At 43.6% G+C, this 14,928-nt stretch overlaps 1 protein-coding gene across 1 annotated transcript; it reads left to right on the forward strand.

The window, feature by feature from the left end:
• The first annotated feature begins 7,564 nt into the window (after positions 1 to 7,564).
• Positions 7,565 to 9,903, forward strand: kcne4 (potassium voltage-gated channel, Isk-related family, member 4). The gene is made up of 2 exons (XM_078202451.1): positions 7,565 to 7,695; positions 8,023 to 9,903. Exon 2 carries the CDS (start codon positions 8,055 to 8,057, stop codon positions 8,496 to 8,498), a length of 444 nt encoding a protein of 147 aa, XP_078058577.1. The 5' UTR covers positions 7,565 to 7,695; positions 8,023 to 8,054; the 3' UTR covers positions 8,499 to 9,903.
• Positions 9,904 to 14,928: the final 5,025 nt, after the last annotated feature.

Genomic DNA, 14,928 nt, shown 5'->3' on the forward strand with positions numbered 1-14,928 from the left:
TGCATGTATGGGGTTTTTGGTTTCATTATAAACTGTCTCTCTATTGAGCTTAGAGAGTTTATGGTTTGAAAAGTAAACAAGAGCTTGGAGAATACATGAACAGTTGCTTAGCAACCAGGGGCCACCTTTAGGGAAAACAAAGGCCTTGTGTTTTTAGTTTAATTGAACCCATAGCAGAAGGAACTTAGCAACTAGAGAGAGAACAGCTCTCTCAGCTCTGCCAGAAACAGGTCAATGGAAAAATGGGCAAGAACATAATTCCTAGAAACTAAAGGACAGTTAGTTCTGGAAACCAGGGAATGTACCAAAGGGTTCCCAGAAGTTTGAAGTCAAAGGAACAATGACAAACTGAAATAGGAACTGGATACTCCTCAGTTAAAGTCAGTGCTGAAAGTGCAGACCTAAAGTTGGCTAATGAAAACCCAAGTGATATTTGAAATAATCATAATGTAGGTGATATCTTGTGAAGCAATTGCTGGCTGGATCCCTGAAGGATTGTATGAAAAACCTGAGCACACATGGCTGATATCATAGAAATCATAGAAACCCTACAGTACAGAAAGAGGCCATTTGGCCCATCGAGTCTGCACCGTCCACAAACCCACCCAGGCCCTACCCCCATATCCCTACATATTTACCCACTAATCCCTCTAACCTACGCATCTCAGGACACTAAGGGCAATTTTTAGCATGGCCAATCAACCTAACCTGCACATCTTTGGACTGTGGGAGGAAACTGGAGCACCCGGAGGAAACCCATGCAGACATGAGGAGAATGTGCAAACTCCACACAGATAGTGACCCAAGACGGGAATCGAACCCAGGTCTCTGGAGCTGTGAAGCAGCAGTGCTAACCACTGTGCTACCATGCCACCCCTATTCAAGACAAAGAATTTACTGAAAAGAGAGTTGGAAATCCTGGAAATGGATCCTTGCTGAAAACTGTTGAGGGAAAGAATTGTTTGAAAGCAGATTCTAAGGAGTGCCTTTTCAATAGTGGAGTTTAGAAACATTCATGTGGAAGCCAGAGTTCAGTAAGGTCAGTTTGCTCCTGAATTAATAATCATCTGGGGGAATTTGAGGAGAAATCAACAGAAGTTCAATTGGGCGTAATGTGTCACTTGGTGTCAGAATGAGGTGTTGTCTGACCACAGTTAGCCTGTTGGACTATGTGTTTACTTAGAACATTATAGAATAAGATATATCTGTGTTATCCTTCTGAAGATAACTGGGAGTGGATGAATAAAATATTACAGTCAATAAATGTTTGTTTCTGTTGTTAAAAGTTTATTGACAGTCCTGTGACTCTGTTTATCCATGTTTTCTAAAAAAAAAAAGATAGTAACAGTGATGGTCTTTTGAGCCAGGGTTCCATTCTGGGACCCTCCCATCTCGTAGTAATGTCAACCGGGATTGTAACACTTTGTTGTTTCAGGATGCTTTTTCTCTGTTTCTTTGTCTAAATTATTTAATATACTTTGTAAATAGTGAGGTTTCAGCATTGATCCTTGTGGCACTCCTCTCATTACAGCCTGCCAACTTGAAAATGCTCTGTATATGCTAACTGTGCTTCCTGTCTATGAACCAATTCTCTGTCCATATTACCCACAATGAACCTTACCTGTATTAACAACCCGTCCTGGTCCCCCCATGCCGACACTATAGTTAAGAAAGCCACCAATGCCTCTACTTTCTCAGAAGACTAAGGAAATTTGGCATGTTACCTACGACTGTCACCAACTTTTACAGATGCACCATAGAAAGCATTCTTTCTGGTTGTATCACAGCTTGGGATGGCTCTTGCTCTGCCCAAGACCGCAAGGATCTACAAAAGGTCGTGAATGTAGCCCAATCCATCACGCAAACCAACCTCCCATCCATTGACTCTGTCTACACTTCCCACTGCTTCGGCAAAACAGCCAGCATAATTAAGGACCCCACGCACCCTGGACATTCTCTTTTCCACCTTCTTCCTTCGGGAAAACGATACAAAAGTCTGAGGTCACGTACCAACTGACTGAAGAACAGCTTCCTCCCCGCTGTTGTCAGACTTTTGAATAGACTTACCTTGCATTAACTTGATCTTTCTCTACACCCTAACTATGACTGTAACACTATATTCTGTACTTTCTCGTTTCCTTCTCTATGAATGGTATGTTTTGTCTGTGTAGTGCACACGAAACAATACTTTTCACTGTATGTTAATACATGTGACAATAGTAAATCAAATCAAATCAAATCAAAAAACATTTTATGTGGCATCTTATTGAATGCCTTTTGGAAATCCAAATATATTATGTTTACTGACTTCCTTTTCTTTATCATACTAGTTATTTGCTCCAAAACCCTAATAGATTTGTTAAACAAGATTTATTTCATAAACACATGTCTGTCTAATCACACAATGGTTTTCTAAGTGTTTCTTTTTAAAGACTACTTTAATAATTTCAGCATTTCCTTTCATGACCTATATCAGGCTAACTGGCCTATTGCCCTCACTCCTTGTTTTCTTGAATTGAGGTGGCACATTTGCTAACTTCCAATCCATTGGAACTGTTTTGGAATCTAGGGCATTCTGCAAACTCATAATCAATGCATCTATTACCCTGCACCTAACTCTTTTAGATCCCTTGGCTATAGACCATCAGGTCTTGGGGATTTGTTGACTTTTAGTCCCTTAGGTTTCTCCAGTATTGCTTTCTCAACTCTTTTAAGATCACTCTATTAGCCCCTTGATTGCCCTCTCATTCCTGAATTGTATTGGGCTTTTGGTGAGGCAACAACTGAAGTATTGTGCACAGTTTTGGTCTGCATATTTAAGGAAAATATATATTTGCTTTAGAGGGGGCACATCGAAGGTTCACTGAATTGGCTTTTGGAATGATAAGAGTTATCCTATGATAACAGGACGAGTAGCTTTGTCATGGTGTTACGTGAGAGGTGATATGCTGTGTGGCAAACTGTCTTCTATGAAAACGGATACCGTATAGCAGTGTTTTCCATTCCGCCCCCCAAGGTCACAGTAACCTCACAGCCATTTAACCCTCCAAGGAACATTAATTGACTGGAGATAGGACTTCTGCCCCTTACCCAGGCTGAAAGGCTGAAAGGTCTGTAGTCCCAGCAGCACCAGAGGCAGTAGTGTCCAGACTGGGACTACAAGTCATCCCCAGATTCTAAGTCCTGAATTCCAGGACCAAGTAAGTGTAGAGGCGTAGTGGGGGGTCTCACAATGGGGAATGGAGGTGAGATCTGTGGGAGGATGGGGAGGGAACATTTGTGTGTCTTGATGGAGAGGTTGGTGGGTGGGGGGGTGGGAGAGTGATTTCAGCCCCTGTGAGGAGCAGATCTTGGGGAGGGACAGGTGGCACCCAATGTAGGTGGAGTTGATGGAGGTGACCCACCCCATTTAGCCCAATGTCTGAACAGGGTGACCTGCCAGGCTTTTCCCCTGCCCCTGAACTCTGCCTGCCAATCTCAATATTGAGGACAGCACAGGACATAAATTCTTTAATTGGAATGAAGGCAGGAGGGCTGTTCTAGACCTTGCCTGACCCAAGTATAATTGTTGGCAGATTGGGAGCAGGTAAAAGCGTGGCAGGAAGACCACACATGGAATTTTATGGCTAACCCTCGGAGGCTATAAACTTCTGCTCACAATATTTGTTCAGAGTCTGTTCCATTGCCTCTTTTCCCATAATTTCTTCCATTGCCACCTCTAAGGAACCAAAGTTTAACTTAGCTAATCTCTTTATATAGTTGCAAAATCTTATACAATCTGTTTTTAAATTCTTGGTCTCTTGTATTCTAACTTTTCCCTTCTTTATCAACTTTTTGGTCACCCTTTGTTGTGTTCTAATGCACTCGCAGACTTACTATCAATATTTGCAAAATTATAAGGTTCTTCTTTTAATTGAATACTATCTTAACTTCCCTAGTTAGCCAAAAGTGGATCTTTAGAACTGAGTTTTAAATTTTAAATGGAATATATTCTGTTGAACATTTTGAATCACGTCTTTAAAAGCTTCCCACATAGTTATTTACCGGCTTACCATTTAGCCGACTTATCCAATCAACCTTAACCAACTCTTCTCTGATAACTCTGTAATTTGTTTTAAGATTCTCATTTTGGACTGGAGTGTATCACACTCCAACTTAATATGGAATTCAACAATCACCTTTTCTCCAGAGGATGTTTATAAGACATTATTAATGATTCCTGCCTCATTACTCTAAAATAGCTTTATTCCTAGTTGGCTCCACTATGTCTTCTTTCTGGAAGCTTTTGCAAAAGCATTCTACAAACTCACCTTTTGGATCACCTTTGCCAATTTGATTTTGCCTGTCCATATGAAAATTTGAGTTTCTCACGATTGTTACATTGTCTTTGTATTACAATTCTGATTATTTCTTGCTTAAAGCTTTGCCCAATGGTATGACTATTGCAGGTGACTCGAGGATCAAATCCATTGAGTGAGAACAGTAAGAGACCTTATATTCTGGAGGCCAACTTGGAAATACTGTGAGATTGCATATGATGCCACATTTGTGTGAGGAGTGATACAAATGCATGTACTCTTGTGACATAGTCTTTGTTATATTGGGCGGCACTGTAGCACAATGGTTAGCACTGCTGCTTCACAGCTACAGGGACCTGGGTTCGATTCCCGGCTTGGGTCACTGTCTGTGTGGAGTTTGCACATTCCACTCGTGTCTGCGTGGGTTTTCTCCGGGTGCTCCGGTTTTCTCCCACAGTCTAAAGATGTGCGGGTTAGCTTGATTGGCCATGCTAAAATTGCCCCTTAGTGTCCTGAGCTGCGTAGGTTAGAGGGATTAGCGGGTACATATGGAGGGATATGGGGGTAGGGCCTGGGTGGGATTGTGGTTGGTGCAGACCCGATGGGCCAAATGGCCTCTTTCTGCACTGTAGGGTTTCTATGATTCTATGATATCCGGTATTCCATGTATAATTTTTAGTTTGGACTGACTGTAATTGCCTATTATTATGCATTTAATTCTGATTTTTGTTAAAAGCTACACAAGTAGAATCTTGATCAATCTTCCTTTGGGGGTTATTCATTAATTTAGTTATTTTGATTTATGGTTCTCCCTGTTGGATCATAGCATCTTATCTATATCTTTGTCCTTCATGCAGTCCATTATTCTCCAGGCAGGCCTCCCATGGCTGGATCTTCTGGTCTTGCCTGCCAGCATGATTCACCAGTGCCACGGAAGTCAACTTTTGGCTTGCTCCCCACATCTGCCTTGGTGGGCCAGAAAATCCAAGCTCCAGCCTCCATGGATTTCAGATCACTTCAGTCCAAAGATGTGCGGGTTAGGTTGATTGGCCATGCTAAAATTGCCCCTTAGTGTCCTGAGATGCGTAGGTTAGAGGGATTAGCGGGTAAATGTGTGGGGATGTGGGGGTAGGGCCTGGGTGGGCTTGTGGTTGGTGTAGACTCGATGGGCCAGATGGCCTCTTTCTGCACTGTAGGGTTTCTATGATTCATTCAAAACATTGCCACCCATATCCTACCCGACACCAAATCCCACTCACCCATTTGCACACTGACCTACATTGGCTCCAAAGTGCCCTGAAGCCTCCAATTTAAAGTTCTCATCCTGGTATTCCAATTCCTCTATGATACTCAACATGAGTAAATGTCACATGATTGAGACTCCAGGAATAGGCCCAACCAGAGGTGGCAACCAAAAGAAGTTGCAGTGGGAAGGTGAATGGGTGTAGGTGTGCAAGGAGCATTGGAAACTAGGGAAAAGGATGGAAAGGGAGCTGCTGATAAGTTAAGAGAGAACCACAGCACAGTAGCGCAGTGGCTAGTACGTCTGCCTCACAGCGCCAGGGACCCAGATTCGATTCCGGCCTTGGGTGACTGTGTGAAGCTTGTACAATTTTCCTTTGTCTGCATGCGTTTCTTCCAGGAATTCCAGTTTCTTCACAGTCCAAAGATGTGCAGGTTAGGTGGATTGGCCATGCTAAATTGTCCCTTAGTATCCAAAGATGTGTAGGTTAGGGGGATTGGCCATGGTAAATGTGAGGGGTTATGGGGATAAGACAGGGGGGTGGACCTGGGTAAGATGCTCTTAAGGAGAGTTAGTGCAGACTGGATGAGCCGAATGGCCTCTTTCTGCACTGTAGAGATTATATGGTTCTATGAACAGGAGACAGCAACACAAATGTCGGTAAAAAATGGACATATTCTCGAAGAGATAAACGAGGGTGTGTAGTATACATCTAATGATGATCAATTGCACTATATTGCCATAATAACAAACCATGCTACTGTATTCAAGTTTATTTACTGTGAAATTCATAACTGCATAACAAGTTTCAAAACACAGAGAAACTCAAAATGTATAAAAGTCAAACTTGCTTTTCTTGCAAACGTTATTATTTTATTGTGGTTGGGACTATTTTCTTTCCAATCGACGTGAATTCCAGCAGTATCTACTTTGTTGGATTTTGGCACACAAACCGTTAATTGCAGTGTGAAGATCCCCTTCCCAACACACGTAACACTTGAAGCGCAAAATGTGAAGCTCCACACGTCGGTTGCACACTGCACAAATGAGACATTTAAGTGCATGTACATGTGTTCCTGGGTCAAGATTCAGTTTACAAGCAATACTCTCCCAAATAATAACATAACCGTGATGACGTCCCTTGTACCACTAACAAAAAAATTGTTTCAAGGACGACTTGACCTTTGAATGCAATTAGAATGTCGGTGTCCTAAGAACCTCGCTTTACAGCCTCCCAGGGCGCTCATAACCCAAGGGAAACGTTTGCTAGATTATCACAACATCTGATGCACATTTTGTAGAAACTCCTTCATGCACAGTTCTAGATTTTTACATGGGGAAATGGAGTGAAGAGGCGACTGTTAGGTATATTTGGGTTATAACGCCACTCTGAGAAACTTTCTGGTGATGATTTTGTTTAAAACCCTCTTTCTTCCCCCCTGCCCAACGTAAAGCAACAGCCCAGGACTCACCGTGTAAATGTTATCGTTTCTAATGGAGTTTTAGATGTGCTGAAGGGGTATTGCGTACTCCCCACTGGAAACGGAATAGACAAACAAACCTGTCTCATCACATCAGCGATATATTTTGCCCGAAAAGCGAAATGAGCTTTAAGATTGTGTACAAGTTATTTGCAGATTTGACTGTTTTGTAGGGATGGAAATTCCCCATCACCATTATTGGAGCTGGCTGATTGTCAGTGATGGGGCTTGCTTCTTTCTGCCTCTTGTCTATCTGGGGCGAGGTTAGAGGGATTGAAAAAAAGTTTGTTCATTTTCAGTCAGTTCATTCTCTTTCTTATTTTTATTGAACTTCATTTGAGGGTAGCGTTCACGCGAGAGAGCAAACGTCACGAAATCCCTCACAACCTTTTTGCTTTTCTCCCACTCTTGTCAAGAATTCGGCTCGCCCTCCCCCAGCCTGACCCCAAGAAAAAAAAAAGTTGGATCCGGCTCTACATCTTCTTGTGAACTTTTCTCAGCACGTGATGGTGCACAGTGAAGCCTATATAAAGCTCTGCAGTTCGCACAGGCAGTAAACGGAGACAGATTACTGGGCGCCAGTTAACTGACGTTTATAAACGGTAGCTCCATGAATTCTTAAGTAACTTCAACATTTCTCTGAAGACTTAGTGACACCTTTTTATAACCTGTGGTGAGTAATTACCTTCTAAGGTGCTTTAAACAGAATATACTGCAAGTATGATTGCAATTCCTACCCAGACTATGATGTAGATGCCGGCGTTGGACTGGGGTGGGCACAGTAAGAAGTCTCACAACACCCGGTTAAAGTTATTTGGTAGCACCTGGTGTTGTGAGACTTCTTACTCTACCCAGACTATAGCACTTCAGATTATAGTTTGCTAATTTTAAGTAGAAAATTCAAAAATGGTCTCTGAAACCCTTTTAACGTTGGCACGGTTTTTAATATATGCATTTTAACCTTTGCTCTGGACTGACGTGTTAATTCCTTCTTTGCCAGACTCATTCTGTGAAGGAAATTGAATTTCAAAGATGGGTCATTTAAATGAGACCAACTTCGCTGAGACACACAGTCAGGCGGCGGAGACTGCAAGTGAATCGGAAGACAACGAGTATCTGTACATTTTAATCGTCATGTCTTTCTATGGAGTCTTTCTGCTGGGGATAGTGCTAGGCTATATCAAATCAAAGAGACACGAGCGGAAAGATGACACGCTGTTCCTGTATGCTGACAGAGGGGAGTGGGCTGGACTGAAGGCGGTGAACACGCCCCTGGTGTTCAGCGCCTTGCCGGAGAGCGTGGTGCCCGCTTTCTCTTGCGCCATGTGCACTATGGAGAGCAGCGGGAGCTCGGAGGCAGCACAAGACATCCATGTGGCCGTGGAGGAAGAGGCGAACGGAACTGAAAACCTGCTCAGTGATGTGTCCGACAGCAGTGAGCGCAGCACTCACACGCCAACTGAAAACCCTTGCTAAAACCATTGAAAGGTGGACTTCTCAGAACGCAATGCGTGACTAAAGTGAGTTTGAACGGCGGATAGTCACCAAAAGCCGTGATGTTGGCTGGACTGGATCGATGGTGACCAAACCCAATCGTACGTCAGTTGCTCGAATTATTCAGCATTCAGTTCGAGATCCCATTGTATACACCCCCCCCCCCCCCCCCCACACACACACACACACACACACAAACAGTCACAAACCCATACCCACACACAAACACACACACAAACCCATACCCACACATACACACAACCCCCCACACAAACCCATGCACACACAGAAACACATACACGCGCAATCCCCCCCACCACACACAACCCCCCACACAAACCCATTCATACACACAGAACCACATACACACACAGAAACACACACACAACCCCCCACCACACAAACCCACACACAAATCCATACCCACACACAGAAACACATAAACACAATCCCCCCACACACACAACCCCCCACACAAACCCGCTCACACATGCATTCACACACACACAAATCCATGCACATAAACCCATATCCACACACAAACATATACACACAGACAGCCACATACACATACACAACCCCACACATACACACGTTCACACACATACACACACACACATAAACCCACGCATATACAGTCTCTCTCACACACGCAAACCCACACACACATACACACAAAACCCCCCACGCAAAGACACACATTCACATACGCATACATAAACATTCACATACACACACTTTAACACACACATCCATACACACACAAACCCCGTACACACACACATATACAAACTCCCATACACACACAACCACACAAAGATGTGAGAGTTCTGGATTTTTGCAATACGTTTCCACTTTGCAAAGAAATTGGAAGTTGCTTTTGCAAATGCACGTTTGTGGACCATCTTATTGGACACGATTTTCAAACGTGTGCACTACTGACATATAAAATAGACAGTGTATATTATGCATATTCTCACATCCCAGCGTAACTCGGCATTGCTGCTCAACAGATAGTTAATATTTTAGGGTCGGTGATAATGACTATTTTTAAATTAGTAATCCATGAATGATATTCCTTTATCTGCAAAATAAGCAAGAAGTAGAATATTCAATACATTAGAGGGTGCAGCACAGCACTATCGTGCACCGAAGGGGTAAATGCATGTTTTACTTAAGACGGCGAATGGGCAAAAGTTCTGTTGGAAGCGGCTCTAAAATCTTCACTGGCAATCAGCCTGGAAGTACTTGAAAACTGTAAAACATTCCAGCTGAAATTGACGTAGGAGTCTGTCAGAATTTCCACAAAGTCTTCTATTAATTTTAAATTAATTTGTAAATCATGTAAATAGGTGAAACTGCACAGCATTTGTAAATATTTATTACTGGGTTGGATTAAAATTATCTGATCTTCAGATCATTTGTCTGTGTTTATTTAAAATGTGGAAAGTCTGATATGTAATGAATCCCTGATGCTCCCTTGAGTAAAGTGCACCGCCTCCCTTGGTGTGGAGCCAAGCAGCTCCAGGTTCAGTGACTTTGCTGAGCGCACTAATGTCAAGGCATCGATATTCCCAGGATAAAGATGGGGATGATCAGGCAAGGGCTTGAACGGCAGCATGAGCGATCTGCGTGACGCAATGTGCTGAAACTAATCCTGTGACTGCCCACATTTCGTGTGTGCAGGCTGACTGCTTCACGAGCTGTTTGGTCTCTGAAACGTGCCCCATTGTGAATCAACTGTTTGGCTCAATGATTAGGCGTATGACCAATGGCCAGTTGGATACGGGGTAAAGAAATAAGAGTGATACTGTTTAAGTTTATTTATTAGTGTCACAAGTAGGCTTGCATTAACAAGGCAATGAAGTTACTGTGAAAATCCCCCAGTCGCCTGTCGGTTTGGGTACACTGAGGGAGTATTTAGGATGGCCAATGGCACCTAACCAACATGTCTTTCGAACTGTGGGAGGAAACCAAAGCACCCGGAGGAATCCCATGCAGACACGGGGAGAATGTGCAGACTCCACACAGACAGTGACCAAGCCGGGAATCGAACCTGAGTCCCTGGCACTGTGAGGCAGCAGGATAACCACTGTGCCACCATGTTGCCCCTGAGGTCCAGGCTACACCATAAGCGATTGAGTTCAGGAGGGCGTTAGCGAGGGGGGGGGGGGTCACAAATGAAAATCATAGCAAAACAAATATTGAAGTAAGTTTTAAATTAGGAAAATACTACGGATGCTGGAACCTGAAACAAACTAGAGAATGCTGGAAAAATTCAGCAGGTCTGGCAGCATCTGTAGGGAGAGAGAAAACAGAGTGTGTGATGTCCAAATGAAGATCCTCAATGTGAATGCAGATAATTGGAGAAGCGCCCATGATTCATTCATTGTGACGAACTCGAGGCTGCACCGGACCATGATCACATCACCAGGAATTACAGAATGGATACCGGGTGATAAGGAATGTCCATAGAGAATGTGGCTTATGGCACCATTTCAGGGGAATAATGAAGCACAGGAGGGATAAAACCATGCTCATGTGGCATGGGATGGAGAGGACAGTAGGGCTTTAAAAGTCCATTGACTGCACTGGTCAGGGGCACTTTGCAAAACTCACCTGTGGGAGTTTTCAAGATTGTAACACTATGTTATGCATTGCACAACTTTGCCCTGGAAGGGCTGACTCTTCACTCTGAAGATGATTTAGCACCAGAAATGGAGCAGTTGGAGGAGCACAATATGGAGCCAGTAACAGACTGGCCTCATGGAGTACATGAGGTCTCAGGGCTACAGTTTTTAAATGGTTGCTGCTGCTTTTGGAAATTTCGCTCTGTGAATTCCCTTCCCGTCTCTCCCTCCTTCCCTTGCAAAATAAGACAAGAGAACTATTGCTTTGAAGTTAAACAAATTGCTTTCATTCAAAACACTTGAAAACGTTTGAGGTAGATACTGTTGAAGATTTCAAAGCTCAGCGGTCTAAGTCAAAGATTAAGATTAAAAGATTTAAGTAAAAGGGTGGCACGGTGGCATAGTGGTTAGCACTGCTGCCTCACAGTGCCAGGGACCTGGATTCAATTCCCGGCTTGAGTCACAGTCTGTGTGGAGTTTCCACGTTCTCTCCGTGTCTGTGTGGGTTCCCTCCGGGTGCTCCAGTTTCCTCCCACAGTCCAAAGATGTGCAGGTTAGGTGGATTGGCCATGCTGAATTGCCCCTTAGTGTCAGGGGTCTAGCTAGTGTAAATGCATGGTGTTGTGGGGATAGTGCCTGGGTGGGATTGTGGTTAGTGCAGACTCAATGGGCCAAATGGCTTCCTTCTGCACTGTAGGATTCTATGATTCTATGATTATGTTCTCAGATATTTAAGATTTGTATCTTTTTCTATTTTTATGAATAATCTTTTTTAAAATAAAACTTTACAAAAACTACTGCAAAGGTGTTATTTGAGCATCAAAACACTGAATACCTAAATGAAAGAAAGCTATTAATGAATAAAATAACTCAAAACAACAATCTGAAGTGGAACATAATTATGCTTTTATTTAAATAAAGGCATAAATATACTAATAAATATCATAAATTATAAATGTAACAGAACACCATGTGCAGTCAAACTAGTGCCCAATATAACAATAAATAAGAAACACAAAGCAATGAAAATACAGACAAAATATCGCTCAAGATAAAAAGGGGTGGGGAAATGAGGTAGAGGAGACAGTGTTGGAGGGGTGGACCCTAATTCCTTTGGCATTTCCCCTGTCCCCGTGATGTGACATCTTGTGTGTCAGAGGCATGCCCAGCAGCAGGTTTCTCTGCATTGGGCAGAAGGTGTCGGCACTAGGTGTAGGCAATGAAGAAAGTTATCTCCGATTGCAACAGGATCTTGATCAATTGGGCCAGTGGGCTAACGAATGGCAGACAGAGTTTAATTTAGAGAAATGCGAGGTGATGCATTTTGGTAGATTGAACCAGGGCAGGACTTACTCAGTTAATGGTAGGGCACTGGGGAGAGTTACAGAACAAAGAGATCGAGGGGTACATGTTCATAGCTCCTTGAAAGTGGAGTCGCAGGTGGACAGAATGGTGAAGAAGGCATTTGGCATGCTTGGTTTCATCGGTCAGAACATTGAATACAGGAGTTGGGACGTCTTGTTGAAGTTGTACAAGACATTGGTAAGGCCACACTTGGAATACTGTGTGCAGTTCTGGTCATCCTATTATAGAAAGGATATGAGGGGGATCTGCACACTGAGGTAATATGGGCTGAGGTTAGAAATAGGAAAGGAGCGGTCACGTTGTTAGGAGTTTACTATAGGCCCCCAAATAGTAATCGAGATGTGGAGGAAGAAATTGCTAAGCAGATTATGGATATGTGTGGGGGTCACAGGGTAGTTGTCATGGGGGACTTTAACTTTCCAAATATTGATTGGAACCTTTGTAGGTCAAATAGTTCGGATGGGGCAGTTTTTGTGCAGTGTGTGCAGGAGGGTTTCCTGACACAATATGTGGATAGGCCGACAAGAGGTGAGGTCACATTGGATTTGGTACTGGGAAATGAACCGGGCCAAGTGTTAGATTTGGTTGTGGGAGAGCACTTTGGAGATAGTGACCACAATTCGGTGTCTTTTGTTATTGCAATGGAGAGGGATAGGGCCGTACGGCAGGGCAAGGTTTACAATTGGGGGAGAGGTAATTATGATGCGATTAGGCAAGAATTAGGGGGCATAAGTTGGGAACAGAAACTGTCAGAGAAAGGAATTAATGAAAAGTGGAACTTTTTCAAGGAACAAATACTGGGTGTCCTTGATAGGTATGTCCCTGTCAGGCAGGGAGGAAATGGCCGAGTGAGGGAACCATGGTTCACGAAAGAGGTGGAATGTCTTGTGAAAAGGAAGAGGGAAGCTTATGTAGGGATGAGGAAACAAGGTTCAGATGGCTCGATTGAGAGTTACAAGTTAGCAAGGAATGAGCTGAAAAAGGGGCTTAGGAGAGCTAGGAGGGGACATGAGAAGTCCTTGGCGGGTCGGATCAAGGAAAACCCCAAGGCTTTTTACTCTTATGTGAGGAATAAAAGAATGACCAGGGTGAGGTTAGGGCCGGTCAAGGACAGTAGTGGGAACTTGTGTATGGAGTCAGTAGAGATAGGCGAGGTGATGAATGAATACTTTTCTTCAGTGTTCACCAAGGAGAGGGGCCATGTTTTTGAGGAAGAGAAGGTGTTACAGGCTAATAGGCTGGAAGAAATAGATGCTCGGAGGGAGGATGTCCTGGCAGTTTTGAATAAACTGAAGGTCGATAAGTCCCCTGGGCCTGATGAAATGTATCCTAGGATTCTTTGGGAGGCAAGGGATGAGATTGCAGAGCCTTTGGCTTTGATCTTTGGGTCCTCGCTGTCCACAGGGATGGTGCCAGAGGACTGGAGAATGGCGAATGTTGTTCCTCTATTTAAGAAAGGGAATAGAAATGACCCTGGTAATTATAGACTGGTTAGTCTTACTTCGGTGGTTGGTAAATTGATGGAAAAGGTCCTTAGGGATGGGATTTACGACCATTTAGAAAGATGCGGATTAATCCGGGATAGTCAGCACGGATTCGTGAAGGGCAAGTCGTGCCTCACAAATTTGATAGAATTTTTTGAGGAGGTAACTAAGTGTGTTGATGAAGGTAGGGCAGTTGATGTCATATACATGGATTTTAGTAAGGCATTTGATAAGGTCCCCCATGGTCGGCTTATGATGAAAGTGAGGAGGTGTGGGATAGAGGGAAAGTTGGCCGATTGGATAGGTAACTGGCTGTCTGATCGAAGACAGAGGGTGGTGGTCGATGGAAAATTTTCTGATTGGAGGCAGGTTGCTAGCAGAGTGCCACAGGGATCAGTGCTTGGTCCTCTGCTCTTTGTGATTTTTATTAATGACTTGGAGGAGGGGGCTGAAGGGTGGATCAGTAAATTTGCTGATGACACCAAGATTGGTGGAGTAGTGGATGAGGTGGAGGGGTGTTGTAGGCTGCAAAGAGACATAGATAGGATGCAAAGCTGGGCTGAAAAATGGCAAATGGAGTTTAACCCTGATAAATGTGAGGTGATTCATTTTGGTAGGACTAATTTAAATGTGGATTACAAGGTCAAAGGTAGGGTTCTGAAGACTGCGGAGGAACAGAGAGATCTTGGGGTCCATATCCACAGATCTCTAAAGGTTGCCACTCAAGTGGATAGAGCTGTGAAGAAGGCCTATAGTGTGTTAGCTTTTATTAACAGGGGGTTGGAGTTTAAGAGCCGTGGGGTTATGCTGCAACTGTACAGGACCTTGGTGAGACCACATTTGGAATATTGTGTGCAGTTCTGGTCACCTCACTGTAAGAAGGATGTGAAAGCGCTGGAAAGAGTGCAGAGGAGATTTACCAGGATGCTGCCT

The sequence above is a fragment of the Mustelus asterias genome, chromosome 3 (assembly GCF_964213995.1).
Source record: "Mustelus asterias chromosome 3, sMusAst1.hap1.1, whole genome shotgun sequence".
NCBI lineage: Eukaryota > Metazoa > Chordata > Chondrichthyes > Carcharhiniformes > Triakidae > Mustelus > Mustelus asterias.